The sequence below is a fragment of the Erigeron canadensis genome, chromosome 3 (assembly GCF_010389155.1).
Source record: "Erigeron canadensis isolate Cc75 chromosome 3, C_canadensis_v1, whole genome shotgun sequence".
NCBI lineage: Eukaryota > Viridiplantae > Streptophyta > Magnoliopsida > Asterales > Asteraceae > Erigeron > Erigeron canadensis.
In genome coordinates, this window is record NC_057763.1 from 37,411,476 (window position 1) to 37,430,222 (window position 18,747).

Below are 18,747 nucleotides of genomic sequence, written 5' to 3' on the forward strand. Positions count from 1 at the left end.
GGTAAGAAGAATAAGAAGAAACGGAAACACGCAAGTAGACTATGGCTAAAGGGGAAGTTCATAAACTTCAACCTTTTATGCATATCTTCCCATATATGAATAAAATAAATAATACGGAGTATGACATGATCTGGATAGCTACAACTCTAAGGACTCTTATAGCATGACCGAAACCCATGGCCAGGGATGCATCCTGCCCAATCTTTCTGGTCGGTCCTGCAACAGCAAGCAACCTGGTCTTTCAGGTCGAAGCTGGCCAGTAATATATATGAAATTACCACATATATTTTTTCACAAAGCAATTCATATCCATAACTGCATATTGCAGCTCCCTAAGTCTAAAAACTGTTAAGATAATGACTCCCTTTTATTTTAAAGGGCAGCTACAATTTTTATCCTTTGATATAGCTGTCCGCAAAAGGAACAAGAAAAAAGAGTTTAATGTTGTACAGAACATAAATATCTGATCCACCTGACCCGCGATCACATCACCATATCTAGTAAAAATGTTTAAAAGTTAAAATTGGTAAACAAGGCTCATGATATAATCAGCTCCCCTCTAGGCCTCTATTCATTTAACAACATACGAGTCCCAGGACCGCTCACCACCTGTCAATACACAATTATAAGAGGAGTTGATATGAGTGTTCAAGTATCCACAAGCATGCTAAAAATTAAATAAAACTCGATTCATTTTTTTAGTAACTGAAACGGTTTGAATTAAATCAACTAACTAATATAAAAAGTACAAACTTTAAAAATTTATAAGAAGTTAAGAACATCAGTGATCAGCAACTCATGATTTTAAATTTATCAAAGATCAAGCAAAAGATGTTGACATCATAGAGAATTCAATATGAATTCTACCACATATTTTCAGCGTTCTGCAAAAAGTTAGAGCATAAAATGCTAATCTAAGCTATTCAAAAACCTATCTTGTTTGATTGAAGTATCATGCTTGAAATGTTACCGGGTGATTTAATGGAATCATAACTGGTAAACAATTTATGTACTTTCTATTCACTTGAAAGGTCGGGGTAAATACTGTTTTAAGTTTGTTAGAGAAAAGGGATTAGGTATACACCTCAAGCTTAATTGCCACTCGGGAGATAGATTCTTATAAGATCCCGGTAGGTGATCTTTCGCCTGCACGTTGGACAACTGGATTGCACAGAAATTGCAGTTCTTATGCAATTTTCACAAAAAACGTGTCCACATTTGGTTGTCACCTCCTCAATAAAAGGTCCCATACAAATGGGACAGTCAAAAGGAGCTCGTGGTGGTGGCAGTGGTGCAGCAGGCTCAAGCTGCAGTTACGAAAGAAACCAACTTCAGTGAGTATGTCCATTGTTTGTCCATAAATAAAAAAAAAAAGTTTAAAATAGTTAAACTTAATCAACCAAATAAAAACATTTATTAGCTACTAATAACCCGTAAAAAACTGGCACGTCAGCCCTGAATAGGATTGCATAATGTACAAGACATCAGAGAGTATTGGTATTTTTACCATGGAAGGGCCAGATTGTCCTTCCAATTGCATATTGGCATCACAGATTGTTTGCTGGTTACTAGCCAAGGTTTCACCTGTCATTTTAGGGATTCACAAAGGATGGTGCAAGTTAAGAAGTTAGAAAAACATTCGTTGTTTCAAATGAAAAAACTTATATACGATGTATGCCACGTATTCACATTTCGTTCTAAGCTATGTAATTTAATGATGTAACGTTCAGGGGTGTCAAAAAGAGAAACAGAAACAAAAGCAGAAACAAATGAGACAGTGAGAATCTCAAATTGCTGCTCGATATATCAGTTAGATATATTGCCATGGAAAACTAATCAAGGAGTGGTTAATCTATGTATAACTTTATTAAGTATTCATCAACCAGCTTTGGAGCAGAACTTAAAGGGGAATCTAGCTTAAATGCAAATCAGATATGAAATCAAGAGACAACACTAAGAAGTCGTAAATTAAAATCTTACTATATTCGAGGAAATGTGCTACAATGTTATTCATATAGATATAGTGAAATAGAAACACCAAGATGGCTGGATATTTTACCCGTGTCGTGCAAGCAAAGCACACAACAAAACGCCGCCAATAGAAATTTAAAGCGCGGGAAAAACAGGGAATGATGTATAACTAAAGAAGAGCATCTACACCTTATATACATCTCAAAGGAGTCTAGGGCTCCCGCCATTACCCTGTTTTTTTCATCTCAAAGGAGTCACACTTTCTAAATCCGATTTACTTCCCAATCCATCAAAATCAAAATCTTTAAAAGAGTTTTATATATATTCACAGCTATAAGAGCATCTAAACCTTATACATCTCAAAGGAGTCACACTTTCTAAATCCATTTTACTTCCCAATCCATCAAAATTGTAGCCTTTAAAAGAATTTCATATATATTCACAGATTGAATTTTGAATACTACTATCATGACGTAAACAAAACTGAATATATATATATATATATATATATATATCGTGGTAATCAAGTTTAAGGGACATGCAGTAGTGTTTACCAGATTCATGATTATTAGCTGCAGATCTATTTTCATCTGTCCTTGATCCCAAGACCTGACAAAAGACAAACGACACTTAAGGATCTGAATATTTAATTAGAGGTTTTGAAAAAATGTACGTAAATCGTTATATTTGTAAGCGTATAACACAGAATGTACCTCCTCAAAGGCCGTACGTGATAGTACAATAACTTCCTCATTATCCGACTCCTCATCCTCTGGCGGCTCCAAACCAATAACTTCCTCATTATCCGCCTCCTCATCCCCTGGCAGCTCCAAACCAATAATTTCCTCATTATCCGCCTCCTCATCCTCTGGCGGCTCCAAACCAACAACTTCCGCATTATCCAACTCCTCATCCTCTGACGACTCCAAAACAATAACTTCCTCATCATCTGATGACTCCAAATTTATTAATACATATGGTGCAGGTCCTGGTAATTGAGAATCCGTACTAACTGCCTCCTCTTCATGTACAGGTATTTCATTTATTATATCGACTCCAAAGAGCCTCACTTTTCTTCCATTATCAGAGTCCATCATTAATAGGCGCACATTACCCTGAAACGAATAATCACAAAAAAAGAAAACGTTATGAAACTGCAGTTTTCAAAAGATTAATTAGAGTATAGCGTATATAGAGGCAAACCAAATGTTTTCAGTCGTGGATAATTGGATTTAAGCAAAGTTATATTACTTAAGATTTCTTAAGAAACAAAACTGTATCCATACATATACAATCCATGATTATTCATACTTCATTTAACAAAACTCAGATCTGTGTAACTAATTTAAAAAGAAAAAAAGACAGGTATTGAAGCTAAAAGTTTGCAGAAGTATTGAAAAAACAAAATCCACTCCAAATTCATTATCAGAGTTATAAATAGCACAAATTTGTAAATGATTTAGTGAAAGTCAGCAGAATTTTGCAGGATCCACCTCCACACACAAACACTAAAAGACTTGATTTAGGTATTTTTAAGGATTTAGAATCCAAATCCAACAAATGTATATAGTTTAACAATAAAACTGAAAGAAAAGCTTGTCAACTTTCTACGAAGAAAATGTTTTCAGTAAAATTTGCATACAGAACAGTGAATCCTATCGGACCGAACCAAAAAATGATTAAAACTAACAAATTTATCATAGAAATGAAGTAAATTATTAAAAAGTTGACACAACATGATGAACTTTCAAATGACTGATCAGGATGAGGATTGAAAAATCTGATAGTATTAAACAAAAGTTAATGGAAATTCAACCTGATATACAAATACAATATTCTTGTTTAATTTGATTGTGCATTATGAGATTTTATGGATGGTATTTATAGAGGGAACTAGGGTGCTCCACGGGAACACCGGTTAGGCCACGTACATTAAAGTTAGCTCGACTCGGCTAGTCTAACCAAGTAGTCCTCTCCATTTATTACCCCGCTCACACGATGGTTGGGTTTCATACATCTGAGTTAAAATTTCGCTCTTCCCTATTAACCTCAACATGAAATACTAATTCTGCAATTTCATTAAAAGGTGCTGTTTCATCAATAGATGTAATAGTATGTCTCTTGTTTACAAGCATTATTATGTTAAGTAATTTGTAAGATGTCTTCTAAATTTAAATTATCAAAAATAATCGGTGTTAGTCTAACATAAGCAGATACACTAATAATTATGTGACCAAAGCTAAAAACAGTATATTAATCAACATCTTTAGAGTCACATCTTTATCTATAATCTAATAAATTAAACCATATTATAACAAAGCCAAAATTACATCCAATCCAATCCAATATATATATATATACTGAGTATAAATTTTTCCTTTACCGACTTATAGTAGTTAATAGAGATAAATCATCAAGGTCCAATTTTATAGATTGAAATTTTATATGAAGTGTCACTGTTGCATTCGGACATATTCGCACTGGATTTATTCCTAGCAGATAATAACCACTTTCCTTAAAAATTGAGTCAACTTTTAATAACCACATTTAATAATAAACTTAATTCTAATAACTATTTTTTTTTTACATTTAATAACTATTTTAATTTATAACTTATTAAATTTTTCAATATTTAAATAAATACTATTTAGGATATAATTTATTGAATAACAACTTAAGTTATTATTACATTAAAATATTATAATATAACTATTTATAACTTGATTTTCTTTTTACCATATTCATTTGTTAAAAAATGCTATATAACAAAACATGAGTTTTTGAACGTAATATTCTCACATATTAATTGTATTGTTTTAAAAAAAATGTGCATTAGAAAAAGAGCATTCTATGAACGAACTCCTTTCAATCAAATTCGATAACAACTCCAAGAAAAAACACGAGATAACATTGAAAAAACACTAGATGCCACTGTAATAAAAAAAAATTTATAAGATAAAGTGATCTCAGGGGTATATATTTTACTTTTTAGTCAAACTTTCTGTTTATATGATTAACTTATTTAGAATATTATAACTTATGTTTCCTAAAAGTAAATTATGGAAATTACAAATATGCATTACAAAATACAAATAAACATAACTATCAAATAATTATATATCAAGTTCTTTTTTTATAAATGTGACTTAATAACACTAATCTACAATTCATTGAAAATATTATGCTTTCCTGAAAAAAATTATGTGACTGATTACGTTATTTTCTAAACTATTATATTAAATGCGAAACCATTATTATAAAAAGTTGTCGTATACTTTTCATTTTATTGGAATTACTGAGTTGTTTTTTGCACATAGTTAATTATGTCTTATCATGATTCCTCTCATTATTTGTTTTCTTTTAACGGCATATTTGAATTTGTTTTTTTGATATTGTGAGCCTGTGAGGGTTACTTTATAATTTATTGTTATTAAATAGAGGTGAATATGTGAATAAGAAATTGTATTTCATATCAAATATTATTGATACTTAGCATTAGTTAGCAATTTAGCATAATTAAGCTAATCATCATAACTGAAAGAATATGTTCCATGTGATTACGAAATTTGCATTTATCTATCCATAAGATAAAATTTATAAAATAAAATAAAAAAGTTAACTTGGTATATAGAGTTTTCATTAACTATGATAGTACGATGTGATGTTTTAACGAAACAACAATTCGTGATATCAAAATAAATTTGTTGAAATATAGACAATAATATTGTATGTATGTATATTTCTATACTATATTATAATAATTTCACTTTCCTTTCTCATAAAAATTTTAGATTCAAAGTTCCTATTTTACCCTTAATAAGTTAATTTACATCATCAATCATTTATCTTTTAAAATAAATCAATTACCGACCACCAACAACAGTTCGTCACAACCACGACCGCCGTCACCACCACCAGTCGTTGTCACTACCAACCTGTCGCCGTATCGTACGGGTACAATGCTATCTTTCATAATTAAATAGGCAAGGAAATCATATTTTAACATTTTTTTTCAGAACCATTATATCATGTTCTAATTTTTAAATTAGATATATGTTTAGGATGAAACTTAAAAATCTTGAAAACTTTATTAATCCGTCTCACAAATATATAAATAAATATAGAAATAAGACTCGAGTTGAAGTTAATTTTTTCCAAAGTCAAAGATCTTACTTTTTTTTTTTGAAAGAAAAGTCAAAGACCTTACTAGTAAATCACTAACCTTATTGACAAATCATATTTTAACATTTAAAGTAATAAGTTAAATAAAAATGTTAATTTTTATAATATTATATTCCAATTAATATATTATAGTAATAGGGTAAATGATAGTACAACAGTTGTATCCAATATTATATACAACCATGAATAAAAATTTTAGATGAGTTACAAACTAAACACTTGAGTTTTATAAATACACAAAACTGCCCCCTGATTATCACTTATGCAGTACCCAACATATATACTGCCCACAGTATATATGTTATCCCATAGTAATAAATACAAAATGTTGATTATTATAAATATCCTATTTCACATGTAAAATTAATTTCAAATCATATGTATTATTTAAGTTAACTTCCTCAATGTACTACTCAAATGCAAAAAGTATATTTTTCTTAATATTATTATTAGAATTGACTTATTTAAAACACAATTTCATTTAAATGTTTATAAGCAACTTTTTTGTGTATATTTCAATTTTCAACAAACTAACTTTAGTATGGCCAATGACTTAATAGCCTAGTAGCATTTTAATAATGGAATAAGATGAAGTGAACAAAAGGTCATGGCTTCAAATCATACGTAAGGGCAACACGAGTTTGATTAACATGAGTTCTACTTATTACATGCAAAACTTAACATTTATTACAAATACATATTCAATAGACCTAAGACAAACTTCTACAATGATGTTATCACCTGAAAATACACCAACAACATACAAAAAGTTCGTAAATCTAATTCTATGACTGTTGACTTGTGTGAAATTCTAGCCTTTCTTCAACAACAAAAAGTAGGTTTATAAAATGTATTTAATAAAAGTATAAGGCTGTAATATATATTTTTGTTTACATCATTAATAAAAAGCAACTTATCTAAGGAACATATATTATATGTCTTGTAATCCATAAATACGTTGTTCGTATTTTAATAAAACTAATTTGAATAAAGTAGAAAAGATGTTATACCGATATTATAATTGAAAAATACAAAAATTTAACAATATTTTTTACGTAGTTAAACAAAATAAGGAAATCATATTATAATACTTGAAATATTATAAAAATTATTATTTCAATTGAAATACTATCAGATATATGTGTGTTGTTATTGATCATTGCAATATTATATCATATTTCATATAAAATATTGCAACAATATTTTTTACGTAGTTAAATATAGTAATGAAATCATATTCTAATACTTGAAATATTAAGTTAAACGGATATTTTTTTACACAAAAAGTTAGTAGTATTATATTTCAATTGTAATACCATAAGATATATGTGCATTTGATTATTGTAATACTATATTAATTTTTATATAATATTATTTCTAATATATTATAAGATATTGATTGTTGTAATATAATATTTCATATATAATATTGATTACATTTGAAAGGAAATTTATTGTTTATAAGAGTTTTTTAAAGAAAATGTTATTAAATGCAACTTTAGGAATATAGTTCAGGTCAAAAAAATAATTAATTATAAACTTAACGTAAAATTCACATGCTGTTTTCTTTTTATATGAAAGATATAATTTTTTTTATGCACGTCAACTATAATATTTAGGGATGTATTTAATAATAAGTTTTATCTTTGTACAATAATCAACATTTTTAAGCTTCTTTAGTCAAAAAGTAAATTTGTTATTTTAGAGGGTGTTTGGGAATACGTTTTGAAGTGATTATCTAATTATTACGTTCGTAAAACGTAAATAATATAAAAAAGTGTTTGTATGAAAAAAGTGATTATCTGCTATGAAAATGCAGTTTTGAAGAAACATGTATCTACATGCTTTTTCAAAACGCAGTTTTGAAAACACATAATCTATTTTGAAAACGCAAAATCTATATTGTAATCATAATAACAAACACTCCCTTAGAACATCTTTAGACTTACCAAAGTTAGTTTAGACTAATTAAATTAAATTTAATTTATTAAATATTGAATTTTTTTGTTTTAAAAATATTTACAACTTTATAAATTTTTTTCTTTGAACACACTAATATATATCTTAGTACATTATAAATCATTTATTCCCTTCAAATATCTCAAAAAGACTTGATCTACCCAAAGTACTCTCTTTTTAATTCACTAATCTAAACTTTTCACCTAATATACCTATAACATCTAATTTAAAAGTATTTGGCTCGTATAATAATTACTCGGCTTAAGCTCAAATCGAGCTTGAATAACTTCTAAAAATTGTATTCCAACTCGAGTTCGAATATTTAGTTATTGTTTGAGTTCGATATTCAATTTTGTTTCTATTTTTTACATTTATGTTTAACAATATTTCAAGCTCCAAACTCGATAAAGTTGTGCAAAAACTCAAACTTGAGCTCGAATTATCTCATGTATGATCATGAATAGAATAATCTTATAGTTAGAAAATTCTTAAAACTCATTTGAACTAAGCTCACTCAGCCCGTGTGACTCATAAAGCTTGAATAGCTCGCTCGACTTGAATTACCGAAGAACTTTAAGTCGCATATTAGCTTATTAAGCTTGACTCGTGAAACTATCCAAGTGGTAATTTTGTGTTCGAGTTTGTCACAATATCGAAAACTACTATGCTTGAACTCGATTAATTACAGCTCATTAGAAGTCTGTATCGATTTCGCCCCTACATCCGTCATACTTTAACGACCCGTTAAATAAAGAAAAAAACAAACTAAGATTCGTGGAATAAATTGACTACATGTTTGACTTGAAAAATATATATATTGAAGGTAACATGTAAGTATGTAAAATAAGGGTTTGACAACCGTATGGGCTATCGTTAACGAACTTTTATCATATAAAATTCAGGTTTAAGCACTCTAATGATAGTCGTTAGGTTTATAGTTAACATTTTCCAATAATAATAATAATAATCTATATCTATAACCCCTTATAAAGAGTATTGAATTTCTTAAAATTCAACACTTTTTTTCCCCCAAGATACCCCTACTTAAACATCCCTTATAAAGAGTATTGGATTTCTTAAAATTCAGCACTTTTTCCCCCCAAAATACCCCTACTTAAACATAAAACCCTTATATACCCTTCTTTCTCTTATTCTCTCTAATCATTACACACTCTCATCGACCTTCTATCACCCTCCACCGTTGCCTCCTTCTCCACCGCATCTCTCGATCTCCACCACCGCCTCTTTTTTATATTGTCATCACCTTCTAGCCGCAGCAACGCGCGGGCACTATGCTTGTAATAATAAAAGGATACAGAAAAATTGGTAACTCCAAATCCAAAAAAATGCTATCAAATGGTATCTTATACATGATATTGTAGAACCAAACTTGTTCAGTTTTGAATTAGAGCCACTTTAGGCCCACATCAGGCCACGAATATGATTACTGTATATGAATGCATTCCGGCACTTGTTTTGATCTTCTGATTTAAAATATCTAAAACTAAAGCATTTGGAGATTATGAAAGTCAGATAGTTTGGCGACTAAGCTCACAACCACAGTGTATATGGAAAGATTGGGAATTGTGTTAAACTGTTACCCTCACCAAAGAAAACAGGTATCAAAATTGCAGTAGCCTGGTACTTATTTATTTATAACTGAACCTAGATCAAGTGTGACTGTCCTAGCAGACTTAAATAGCTATTCAACTTCGCAATGAAGAATTACACGGTAACTAATTTGTCTAGTTTAATCTTTCATATTAGGAGTGATGGAAACAATCAAAGAAATACAAAATGAATTTGAATTGATATTGTTTAATCTTAACTGCTCATGCTAGAAAGTGAGTTGAATTAAATGTGAGGAAACATTTCTCATTGAGTCATTTCCCTCTACAAATGTAATATCATCGCTATATAGGTTTTGGGAACAATTATAATTATAATAAAGATGCAATACTACTACTTTTTAGAATAATCTGTATCAATTTGAATATGAAAAGAGGCATGGAAATCTGAAAGCAATTAAGTTATCAAGGAAGTCATTATTACTCTTATAATCTCTTGCAGATTAGATGTTCAAACTTCCCATATTTATGAGTTCTCAAAATTCTGATTATCAGATTCAAGATGAACATAAACTCAAAGATAAGATAAGGTATAAAAAGAGGACTCATACAACTATAGATTATGCTCGACCACTTGAGCCGACCTTAGGATAGCACCCCTCTGCAATGGAGGTGTTTGACAGCATAAAAACAGCATTTTCAAAGCTATGACTAGTTGGTCAAATATAGAATTCGATATATAAGCACAAAGATAATTAACTACACATACAACAAACATGTTTAACTCATACAAACAAATATAACGATACAAAATTACTAAGATTAACTTTAGAGAAACTAAATGCAGTTTTCTTTATAAAGGAATCTGAAATGGTACAAAGCTACAAATAATGTAAGCAGATATAAGGCCTTCATCTTACATGGGCCAGTTCACTTTCGGTCAAGATCTTCTTTATTGAAGGACTTGCAGACTTTCAACAACACTAAGATAAAATCATAATACATGAAACGAAAAAAACAACTATCAAGTAAACCAAATGCAAGTAGAAAGATTGCTTATACCAGCTCTTGGATATAACAGTTGTTCACCGTAGCCTATTGGTTAGCCTAATCATGAATGAATTTACAGCACCAGCATCCAAAACAATCCATGATGACTCGAAAAGCTCATGAAAAAACTCAGCCCCTGTCTCCTCAGCTATATTTCTAAAAGCAATCCCAAATGCATTTCCCTGAACAGCCCCAAGCCTTGGTTTACCACAAAGACCAACAATTAAAACCTTTTCCCGCCCTTGAGTGTAGCAAACACATATTAAAGGTTTCATTTTTGCACCTTTTTCCTTCAAAGCGTCCATCAAGAAGTACCCGAATTTTGTTAAAGCTTGTGGATAGCCCAAAAGTTTTGCATCAGCTGAATCTTCAAGTTTGACCCATCTGAATGTGCGTTGACTTCTTATTGAACCCTTTCGGGTTATGGCAGTGCTACCTTGTCTGAGAATGGCCCGTTGGATCTTGATGGCATGTCTCATGCCCATTTCCAATTTATCAAGCTTCCTCAATGACAATGCATCGTATGCTTCTCCAAATTGCTTGGAAGCACATGACACATCTGAATCTATAGATGATTCCAATAGTGCAGTGACTCCATAAACCACATCAGCAGCTGAAACTTTTGAACTGTAGCCATGTAACAGCAAAAAACCTCGATAATAGAAGTCATTCAGTCCATAATCCGGCAGAAAATGGTCAAACATATCTTTCATTTTCTTCTTAATCTCAATACTCATATACCGAAACTTCTGCTTACTTTCATCAAGCGCAAACCCCATTTGAGCAAGAAGTAACATAAGCTTTTTAGTCCCATTATCGCTCCAAGTCTTCAACTTGGTCGCCATATATGAAGAACACAACATCGAATCAAAAAGATTCCATTCTTGTAACAACATTAACCTGGGCTCATCTTCATGAACAATCCTAGAAGCCTCAGGCGCACAAATTTTCGTCCCATCTTTTAAAGTTACAGAAGTAACCCCACCTAAATTTCCGGAACTAATTAAATGCTGCTCAAGCTCCATAACACCAGCTTGGTACCTTTCGTTTGTCAGCCTCTCGTGTACAAACTGATCAGTTAACGCCACACAAGCCAACCACAATAAATCAACACTGTTTTTCATCAAAGAATCACATAATTCATACATCAAACACCCCGACGGTTTCCCATGAAAAGTACCCATATTATAATACTCTTTCTTAAGCTTCCTGAACACCTTAACCGGGTCAATGTCATCATCATCTTTCGAAACCCGCCTTCTTTTTCTATTCCCATTCCCCCCATCATCATCACTATCGTCCCCACCGTCATCCTCGTTTTCACTATCGGACTCATCCTCTTCACCCTCATCGTCACTATTCAAATCACTAGCAGCCGCTAAAACCATATAATCACTCCCATACGCTAAATCCGTCTGCCTCTCATCATCCTCAGTAAACAAAACCACAACCCTATCATTCAAATGACTAAGATTATGCAAATGAATCGGACGATGACTATCTACGACAAAAACACACGCCATTGGCCCTAAATCCAACACTTTCCTTAAATCCCTATGACACCCCCAATTAATCAAAAGTATTGTAACAGGATCCTCAATTAACCCCCCTGGTACCGCATACTCATAAATCTCCTTAAAACTCGACACGGGGTAACACGCATACCTAACGGAATCAGATTCCAACACATGACCTATAATTTTTAAAGCACATAATGAATCCACATCCGAAGTAGACGGAAATATCAACAACGGTGTCTTTGAAGCTGAAGCTAATGCAGATTCTTTCAATTTGCTATAAAAAGATTCAATCTTTAATTCCCTAACCATAATTTGACTTTCAACTACAATTTAGGTCATAAAAATTAAATTGAAATAAAATTAGGGTTTTGAAATTAAAAGAAATTACCTGAGATTATTAATAGATCTGAGAATGAATTGAGATTTGAGATTGAAATTGAGAGGGATTAATTGAAAGGGGGGAAAAGTGTGTGTGTTTGTGTGTGTGTGTGGGTTTTGAGATTGAAAAGAAAAATAATAAAAATATTTGATTGTTTAATTGTTTTTACTACTGAGGGAATAAAATTGAAAAGGGGCGCTAAAGGATTTGGCGGTTTTATAGGAATATTTCAAAATGAAAAATTTTAAATCACTTATTTTGTTTTGGTTGTTTCCTAAACTAGCAAGTATCATGTTACGTTTAAGTCTTTCACCCCTCATGTTTTTTCTTTTACTGAACATACCCCTCATTTTTTTTTCATTTGAATTACACTTATAGATAATAACAAAAAAAAATTATATTTTTCATATAGAAAACTCATTCCATAAATTTTATGCTAAAAGACATAACTTTTTATATAAATTAATAAAAGTTATGGGACTATCATTAAAAGAACTCAATAAAATGATAAACACAACCCTCAAAACTTTGTTTTAAACATATATCAATAATATATACTTAAAAAGAAAATTGTAAAAGGTTATAACTTCTAACTTAATATCATTATCATTATCAATAAGATATTTTCTGATATTTTTATGATACATATATTTTATGGTTAGACTATCGAAGGACCAAATGCAATTGACCACAAATATTTAAAATTTATTTTCTTTATATTAGTGGCGGAACTTGACTATTTTCTTTGGAAGGGCTAAAATCAATTAACATGTGAAGTTGTGTGCAAAGCTTTACTTGAAGTTATGAGCATTCTGACTAGTTTGCGATTGCATATATACTATCTGTGTTAATGTTTATTAAACTTATATTAATAAAACAATAAAAGATCCAAAGAAAAAAAATATCAAGTGACAGATGACAATAAGGATTCTTAAAATTAATTAAAAGATGCTATGCTGCTAAAGGGATTTGAACCCACGCCTGCTACATCTCAAAAAATTTACATGCAGCTCGCTGACCAACTAATCTAACGAATGTTTGGTTATTAAATCAAGAATAATTATATATATAGCATTACAAAAGTAGATGTTGGGGGGGGGGGGGGGGGGGGGGGTTTGGGGGACCTCTTCCTACCCCAATGAAGTTCTGCCTTTGCTAAATGGTCTAATTTTAGAGTGTATATCCAAATATAGATACCTATTAAATTTTTTACCAATTTAGTCAAAACATTTTTACCACCTAACTGTTTGGGGTCAGATTTTCAATGTTATGATCCTGATTAAAGATACTTGATGTGTGAAAATCTAGTTAAATTAAATTCCTTAAAAATACTCCGAATCGAATACCACACACAATCGGGCAGTGGACCCGTTCGTATGCAATATAGATTAAAGCAAGTAAAGGTTCGTTCCACGGAGACTACAAAGAGTTAGCGAGTTTTAAGTAGTTAAAAAGAGTTTGGTTTTTTTTAAAGACACCACGTCATCTTGGTTTTTATATTAAAACGTTAGTTGATTGAAAGAGTTAGAAATTCCAAAGAATTTATCGAAAAGAAAATTGTTGTATATCAAATAGAATTAAAAAGATCATCCACTTCGACTCCATGACACACATTATTTAGGTTGCACTTAAATGAAGAACCAATTCAAATATGTTGATTAATAACCGAGAACTAAACAAAGACTCACCCCGTATCCGTCAAGTTCGTTACTTTATTCAATTCCCTTAATTAACTAGTTTCATTACTAAGACCGGTACCCCAAGACGCCTTTCATAACTTTCCTAGTCAACTAATTGTTTTGGTTATTTAGATAACAGTTGTGTCTATTGATTGTACTCAACCATTAACCCGTTAACTCTTATTAACTATTAATTACTTTCTACCATACCCGTTATAGAAACAATTGCTTCTAACCAAGCAATCAAAATAACTTCTACACAACCTAAGTTACCACTGAGATCATGCAAAAACTATCCGCAATTAAGAGTTAAATAACAAAGAATTAATAAGCTAAGATTACGACACAATGTTAAATCAAATCAACTTGAATTCAAAAGATTATGCAACCATTATTCAATGTATCACTTCATCTCAGTGGATGACGAATTATTTAGCTACTCATAATCATAATCAAAGCACAAAGAGTAAAAATATAGAAGAACATATCGTACCAATGTGTAGAAAACAAGTAAACGCTAAGAAAATTGATAACTGAATGCCTTGAAGCTCACGAACAACCCTTAGACCTTGATGGACGAAAAAGCTGCTGCGTATTGCCCCAAAGAACCCTAAAATCGACTGGAGGTGATTGTATATCGAATGGAAGGGTTTTGGTCTTGTATTTATAGTGAAATTTCAAAGGGTTATCAGCCGACCTAGTTTATGCACCGCACAAGGAATCTGTGCACCGCACAGACTAGAGTTTCCATATTTTGGGCACCCGTTATGCACCGCACAAATTAGTTGTGCACCGCACAAACTTCACTTATGAACAGTAATTGCTCGTTATGCACCGCATGCCATTTTTATGCCCCGCACAGGAACTTTTGCCAAATTTTCTGATCAAAATTACATATTTCCATGCGCCGCATAAAGCTTCGAAACTCACAAAACTTGTATTTTTCATTCGGTCTTCACTCGAACTCGTCCAAGAACCATCTTAATGCATATTTTGACCTTCCAAATGCCATTTCTAACCATTGTACCTGTTCTAAGCCTGAATTCACTAAAAATACCATCAAAGCATCGAATATACATATAATTTGCACATAATTAAGCTTAAAACGACTTATAAATGATATGGAAATATGCATATAAATGGACATATCAATACTACTAACATATGTTGTTGTGCACGTTAAAATTTTTGTGTTTTGCAGGATCCTGAATTAAGAATCATTATCCAAGATATTCAAGAAACGGTCGAAAATATAATATCAACAACTTCAGCGCAAATGTTTAGGTAGTCAAAGAAGAATAAGCGTGTACTCCCTTGGATATCGGAACAGATTTGAAGATTAAACGTGTCAAAGAGGACTCAACTTTCACTTGTTCATTCTTTGCACATTGAACAATAACACACGGAAGATCCCATATATTTCGGATAATTAGTTAAGCATTTCTAATATAAATATGAGGTGATTGATCGAGAATAGAATAACTGCTCTCACACTTGTATTCGCACACACATATTCACTGCTTTCTTATTTCCTTTACACTTAATAGCTCGATCATATCACTCTCACTTTCGTTGTAATCACCCACAAATAATAATAAAAGAATACAGGAAGGATCGATTGAATTTTCCCGGGGTTTTTTACCTAAGATTTCTCAATTGAATCAAGGGTTTTTCCCCGTCAACAAAATTATGGTGTCGTCCTATTACACATTTATCTTTAAGATCCTAACTTTATATTTCAGTACTTTATCTTTATCTTCAACAGTTTTCTTAGTTTCTTAAAGTATTTTTGTCTCAAAGACTTTCATAAAACTCTTTTTAGCAAAGACTTAGGGCGCGTTTGGTTCACAGAATGTTTTTGGAAGGAATGTAATCTTTAGAAGGAATTGGAATCTGAAAGAATGGAATTTGACGAAATGTTTTTGATTTTTTGAGAATTCAAGTAACGGAAGGAATGAAATTCCTTCCTCCATCCCCATGGAATGGAGATTCCATCAAATGATGGAATGTTTACATTCCTTCAGAATGAGATTCCTTATTCTTTAAACAACCAAACGCACTAAGGAATGAAATTCAATTCCAATTCCATCAGATTCCATCAAATTCTGTGAAACAAACGCGACCTTAGTTTTTGTCGTTATCTGATCGATGTCGTTGGACCAATCAAATATATAAACTAAATACCTATAACTAGTATGGGTAAGTCGAGTATCGTATCCACAGGGAATCAAGGGAAAGTGTTAAACAAGTTTACAAAGTTGATTAAACTAGACATAAACTTAAAATTGATTGATTGATTGGTTTGATTAACAACTAAAAGTGATTAAAGACTTAACAAAATAACTCAATTAAATAAAGTAGACCATTCTCATGCTTCAAATTATGTTTTCAAATATGTAACCTAACTTATACTCATTGGAAATCACATAGACATGATTCGTTATAACGTTTGGACTGAATGAATTCAAGAACTAGACTAATCGGTTGTGATGATTCACGATAACGAAAACCGGGAAATTGACACAACTAGACTTCTAATTCATTAAAATAAACTATAAGTTCATCAGAGATTCATTCAATAATCAATGATCAATTAACAAGTTAAAACCAAATGATAGATGAATTTCATTCAAGTCATGAACAACTAATCATTCAAACAATCCAAACAACATTAGATGTAAAAGACTAATAAAGAATTAAACATCTAATCCAACATGAGTATAAGAAAGATTGAACATAAATGTCTCACATAATTGTTCACATGAGAATGATCAATAGAAAACCCTAGCCTATAATCTTCATCATTGATTCTTCAATTAAGGCTTGAATCTCCATGGAATTATGAATTGATGATGAAATTGGGGTGTGGAGAAGGTTAGAAACTGATTCTTGTGTGTGAAAATATGAGTTGTCACCTCCCAAAGTCGTGTATGTCTCAAATATAATCTGAAAATTGAATTAAAACCATAATTCTCGGATGCACTTTCTGAACTGGCATAACCTACTCCAAAACTGGCGTAGCTTATGGTGGCTCAGAAAAGCATTTTTCCAGATTTGACTTTCTTTGACTCGTTCTTGATCCTTTTAGCTCCAAATCGCAACTTAGGACCTGAAACACTTAACAAACATAAACACGCCCTAATTCTTCTATTAATCTTCACAAAACATGTCATTTTCATATCTTAAGATCAGACTAATTAGGCGTTTATCGTTATCTTTAAGAAAACTTTACTTTTATTTGAAGATCTTAAAACACCAAACCTCACGTACAAATCTTTGGTTCTTAAATTATCTTGAATCCTTTATAAAATTATCTTATTTAATTTTTGCCCGAAACACTAACCTTTTACGTAAGAAACAAACTCATTCAATAAAATTTTGCCAAATGTCCATTCTAAAACTTGTACTAACCAAAGATTCTGACAAGATTAAAAGTGATTCAACTGAACTATGACTGAAAGATTAATCTAAATAACGCATGATCGTATTAGTTGAATATTTTTGTTTGTTTGGTCTTGAATATATATGACTTGAAAAATAAACAATGCATATACTTTTGAACAAATCAAATTGAATTGAAATAGGTTCTAACAGAATTCTTTTGATATATTAAGTGTATATATATTCAATAAAAGTGAAAGCAACGTACATTAATAAAGGTGAAAACAATATAGTTTGTAAACACCTTAAATTCTTCATATAAGGTTATGAAACTTCATGTCTCATACTTGTATATTTTCTCATGAGTGTTATCTCTTATTAAATATTAAAAAGAAGTAACCGGTTGTTAACTTATAACTATCTAGTAATACAAAACATATCTAATAACTTGTTAATCAAAAATCGCTTTAATCATGAAAAGAAACCAAGTTTAACACCAACCATGTCACGACCAACATATCTATTGAAGTGAAAAGTAATTTAACGTTGGATTTTTTATAGCAATATGGACAATATAGACACATGGTATTATTTTATTGGTTGATTTTATTCCTTACTAAAAAGGTTAGGTAGTAAGTATTCATTGACTAAATAGGTAAAAAAAAAATATTGTTGGTGTATATAAAATATAAACTACCATAATGCTTTTCTTGGATTTTTCTCAACAGCTTCTAGGTACTTCTGTTGAAAGATTTCGTCAAATATTTTTGCACAATAATCGAATAACACAACGGAGAGATGCCTAACGTCTAGCTTAGTTGGTCAGAGACATTTCCGATTTTACTTAATATATAGAGTTCAATTTTAAGGGATGACAAACTTTGGGATTGTTCCTTTGAATACTTGTAACGACACATAGTCAATATCCCGTTGTTTATGGTACGTGTAAAAATTCACTATTATACTGTGAAGTTTTCCTAATCATTATAAATTATGTTGCATTTGTCCACACTTTTAGTTAGTGTGAACAAATAATAATTTTGTCACGCTTTTATGTG

General features: G+C 31.1%; 2 protein-coding genes across 2 annotated transcripts; both read right to left on the reverse strand.

Annotated features, from left to right (window-relative positions):
• Positions 1–1,503: 1,503 nt before the first annotated feature.
• LOC122592063 lies at positions 1,504–4,106 on the reverse strand. Its single transcript, XM_043764273.1, has 5 exons — positions 3,987–4,106; positions 2,946–3,086; positions 2,685–2,887; positions 2,526–2,580; positions 1,504–1,584 (listed from the first exon to the last, which is right to left on the reverse strand). The coding sequence occupies exons 1-5, from the start codon at positions 4,104–4,106 to the stop codon at positions 1,504–1,506; spliced, it is 600 nt and encodes a 199-aa protein (XP_043620208.1).
• A 6,408-nt stretch (positions 4,107–10,514) lies between these two features.
• On the reverse strand, positions 10,515–12,559 carry LOC122594241 (cell division control protein 45 homolog). The gene has a single exon (XM_043766713.1). The coding sequence runs from the start codon at positions 12,557–12,559 to the stop codon at positions 10,766–10,768; it is 1,794 nt and encodes a 597-aa protein (XP_043622648.1). The 3' UTR covers positions 10,515–10,765.
• Between the last annotated feature and the right edge of the window lie 6,188 nt (positions 12,560–18,747).